Here is a 3,663-nt window from a genome sequence, read left to right as displayed (position 1 = left end):
TGACGAACGACCGGCAGATATGCCAGTAGTCCATACCGTCCTCATGGAACGGCAGCGTCGTTGTGTCGATGTGCTGGCGCATCTTGTGTTCTGGGAACGTCTCGTACTTGAAGTTGGCGAGGCCGATGTCCCACGTCTGCTTCATGCCCTTGTCGGTGAGCGCGTAGGCGCGCTGGAGCATGCCCTTGGGCCAAAAGAGTGCCCGACCTGCGCCGTAATTGATGGCCACAGAGCGGAACGTGAAGGGCTTGATCAAGCGGCGGAGCGGGTGCGTTGGTGGCAGCTGCTCACGGTTAGCGACGACCATGATGTTGGCCACCGTGGCGTGGATTCCAAGAAGATGGTCGACGGCTGTGACCTTGGTCTGGAGGCTGCCGCGGAAACAAAGCTTGGCATACTCCCACCCCGAGTCACCAGGGCGGCTAGCGATGTCGCCGCGGATGATCTTGGTGACTTTACCTTTAGAGGTGAAGAATGCGTCCGCGCCATACTTGGCGTAGCCAGGGCGCACCTCGAGGCTTTTCATGAAGTTGAGGCAGATGCCGTAGTACGAGCCATCGTCGTGAGCTTCCGGGAGCTTCGTGAGAAGGTGCTGGCCAAAACCATTGAAAGCCAAGAGCTCGAGCGCGCGGTCCGAGTAGCGGTCGTTCCAGTGAACGTTGACGCGCGGCCACATGCTGCCGACCTTGCTCATGACGTAGCGCTCCATGTCCTCGCCAGGCAGCCACGTGTGCTCAAAGTTGTCGACGAACGGGGCGTGGTCACGGAGGAAGTTGGACTGCTGGATCTCGAGCCACGGCTGGTTGGGCCAGTCTTCGTCTTCGGTCGCGATGTCGATGTTGGTCTGGATCAAGGTGATTTTAGGGAGCGGCTTCTGGTGCTGCGGGATGCGCAGAATCTGATTGGCGTACGGGCGATCCCACACGGCCTGTTTTTTTCCGATGAGCTTGATCATGAGGCGCGTCCAGAGATCGAGTCGTGCGTCGTCGTAGAGGTCCATGGCCGTGCCCACGAGCTCTTTGGCCTCGGGGAGGTTGAGAAACTTCCAGTCGGCTTTGGAGCCCACAGTCCCAATGATCTCGACAGCATCGTCAGTGCGTCGGTGAAACCCCACCGCCATGAGTTGGCCCACGGGTGTCGGTGTCGAGGATCCGACCGCGAGCTTGTAGTCTTGGTTGGGCACCATTTGCCATACAAAGTCGTACAGCGATACGACTGTTGACTGCAGAATGAGCGTCGTGAGGTCTTCGCCGGCGCAGCGACGGTGCGACGACTCGCCAAACGCATGTGGGCAAAACGCGTGCGGCTTGGTGGTGCGGACGTGCCCAAGGTCTCGAAACCGGTTGGGATTAAAGAGGTTAGGGTCCGTCCAGACGTCTGGGTGACGGTTCGTAGCTTCAAGACCCGCCGCCGCGAGGCACCCTTTCGGCAGCTTGTATACCCCATTTTTGGTTGGAATCTCGAGGTCTGTCTTTGTGCGGCCAAAGACGGCAGTCGGTCCCGCGACGTAGAAGCGCTTGACTTCGAGAATGAACAAGTTGACGTAACCAAGGTCGTGAAAATGCGCCCAGCGCGCATCACCGTCGTACTTGGTGACGTACTCGGCCCGCGCATCGAGAAGGTCCTTCCGAGCGCTTGGGTGGGTGGCGACGGCGGTGAGAATGTTGGTCGCAAGGCACGCGACGCCACCAAAGCCGGCAAAGAGGAAATGAAAGGCTTCCGTCTCTAGCACGTCGGGCGTCATCTTGCCGTTGGCTACGAGGCAGTCGATGACGCTTGGCACTGGCGTCTTGTTGGAAGCGCGGGCCTGGGCGTTGGCGATCGCCGGTCGGATGAGCTCGTCGAGGATCTGCGTCCGGCAGCGCACGCCGTGAGGGTCTGCGTGCTTACTTGATCGGCGAATTGAGACGATGAAATCGTCGAGTAGGACGCGAAACTTGTTCCCGTCATGCCGCTCGACGCCATAGAGCACTTTGAGGAAAATGCGAAAGACCATGTCGCGCGTAAGGCAAGCAAGCGAGATGGCACCGCCTCGCGCTGCCCACGATGCATGTTCGGCTTCAACGATCTCGCGGATGATTGGTGCGTAGAGATCGAGCCGAGCGGGCGTAAGAGCCTCGAGAGCAGCGGCTTTGCGCGCGTCGTGCTCCTCGCCGTCAATCGTCGACATGATAGGCCCAAGGAGCGCGAGAACGCCGGGTGGAAACGCCCCTTCGCGCACAATGCTGCCGTCTCGCAGCTTGTCGTCAAAGGCCGCGAGGAGCTCGGGGCCGCAGAATCCGGCGATCTTCTCGCTCACGAGATGGCTCTCGAGGAGAAAGAGGTCGCCGAATTGGTCGCGCGACTCGAGCATGCCCGCCCGCGGGTCCTTGGAAAACTCGATCATCTTGAGGATGTTCATGGCGCGATGGCTCGCTGGGAGGTCCGTCGCTGCGCCGTCGGCATGGACCGTGCTCGCCTCGTTGCCCATCTCCACTTCGTTTTTGCAAATGGTCGAAGATCGCGATGGCTCCAAAGGGCACCAAGGGCGTTTAAACTCTTGGAAGTTGTGTGCGGCAAGCCATTTTGCAGCTTCCTCGAGCCTGCAGTGTGTTTAACGCAGAATCTTTGGCACGATGCGTTGAACGGGCAAGGTTCCACTCGAGTCAATACAACCATGCGACGGCGGGAAAACCTTATTCAGTTGACGAGGCTCGAAATTAGGATCATGCGCCTAGTATTAGGGTCTTCACGGTTTACAGCCACCTCATGGTTGTAATCAAGCGCCAAACGACAAAGGCAACCCTGCATTTTGCCTTTGCCACGTCAGCTGACATATCTGAAATATGAAGTGGCTACGCTCGGAAGCGATGGAGTATGTATCGCTGATCATCCACGAAGACGCGGCCCATGACTGCGTCACGATGCTTGGGGGCCTCGGTGTTGTCGAGTTCACGGACCTCAACCCGGAGCTCACGCCATTTCACCGTCGGTACGTCTCGTTCGTCAAGCGCTGCGACGAGATGGACTGCAAGCTTCGCTTCTTCGAGGGCGAGATGACCAAGTTCAAGATCACGGCCAAGAGCGCCGGCAGCGCCGACTCGTTCCTCGCTGACTCGGTGGACGTGCGCTACGGCAGCCAAGACCTCGATGAGCTCGAGCGCATCCTCGAAGACAAGGAGCACGAGCTCGTCCAGCTCAACTCGATGCACGAGAAGCTCACGCGCGAGTACGACGAGCGCAAGGAGCTTCAGGAGATCATCTCGCGTGTCGGCGAGTTCTTTGAGGTTGAGATCCCGGACGCGAGCAACAGCGTGAGCTTTGACGTTGACTCGCCGATCGAAGCGTCCGAGACGGACTTGGCCATTCGCTTCAAGAACATCACGGGCGTCGTATCGGCGAATGAGCGCATCAAGTTTGAGCGCATGGTGTTCCGTGCGACGCGCGGCAACTGCTTCACGCGCTTCTCAGCCATTGACGAGCTGCTCGTCGACCCGGGCACCGGCGTCGCGGTCGAGAAGCACGCGTTTGTGATTTTTTTCCAGTCGCAGTTTATCGAGACGAAGCTCCGCAAGATCTGCGACGCGTTCCGCGCCAGCTTGTACACGCTGCCGTCGATGGATGACCGGACCGCGATCGCCAACTTGATCCAAAACAACAACGCAGAGCTCAACCAGAGTTCGC

At 59.1% G+C, this 3,663-nt stretch overlaps 2 protein-coding genes across 2 annotated transcripts in view; one reads left to right on the top strand and one right to left on the bottom strand.

The window, feature by feature from the left end:
* Nucleotides 1–41: 41 nt before the first annotated feature.
* On the bottom strand, nt 42–2,480 carry SDRG_14277 (hypothetical protein; the record flags this gene model as incomplete). The annotated part of the gene is made up of 2 exons (XM_008620396.1): nt 135–2,480; nt 42–90 (listed from the first exon to the last, which is right to left on the bottom strand). Exons 1-2 carry the CDS (start codon nt 2,468–2,470, stop codon nt 42–44), a joined length of 2,385 nt encoding a protein of 794 aa, XP_008618618.1. The 5' UTR covers nt 2,471–2,480.
* Nucleotides 2,481–2,803: 323 nt separating this feature from the next.
* SDRG_14276 (hypothetical protein) overlaps nt 2,804–3,663 on the top strand; it is a 2,681-nt gene continuing 1,821 nt past the window's right edge. The window contains exon 1 of the mRNA XM_008620395.1: nt 2,804–3,657. Coding sequence (XP_008618617.1) covers nt 2,826–3,657 — 832 coding nt within the window. The 5' untranslated portion in view covers nt 2,804–2,825. The remainder of the gene's footprint in view (nt 3,658–3,663) is intronic.

This window comes from Saprolegnia diclina (genome assembly GCF_000281045.1).
Source record: "Saprolegnia diclina VS20 unplaced genomic scaffold supercont1.69, whole genome shotgun sequence".
Taxonomy (NCBI): Eukaryota; Oomycota; class Saprolegniomycetes; order Saprolegniales; family Saprolegniaceae; genus Saprolegnia; species Saprolegnia diclina.
This window is presented reverse-complemented; position numbering and strand designations above follow the sequence as displayed.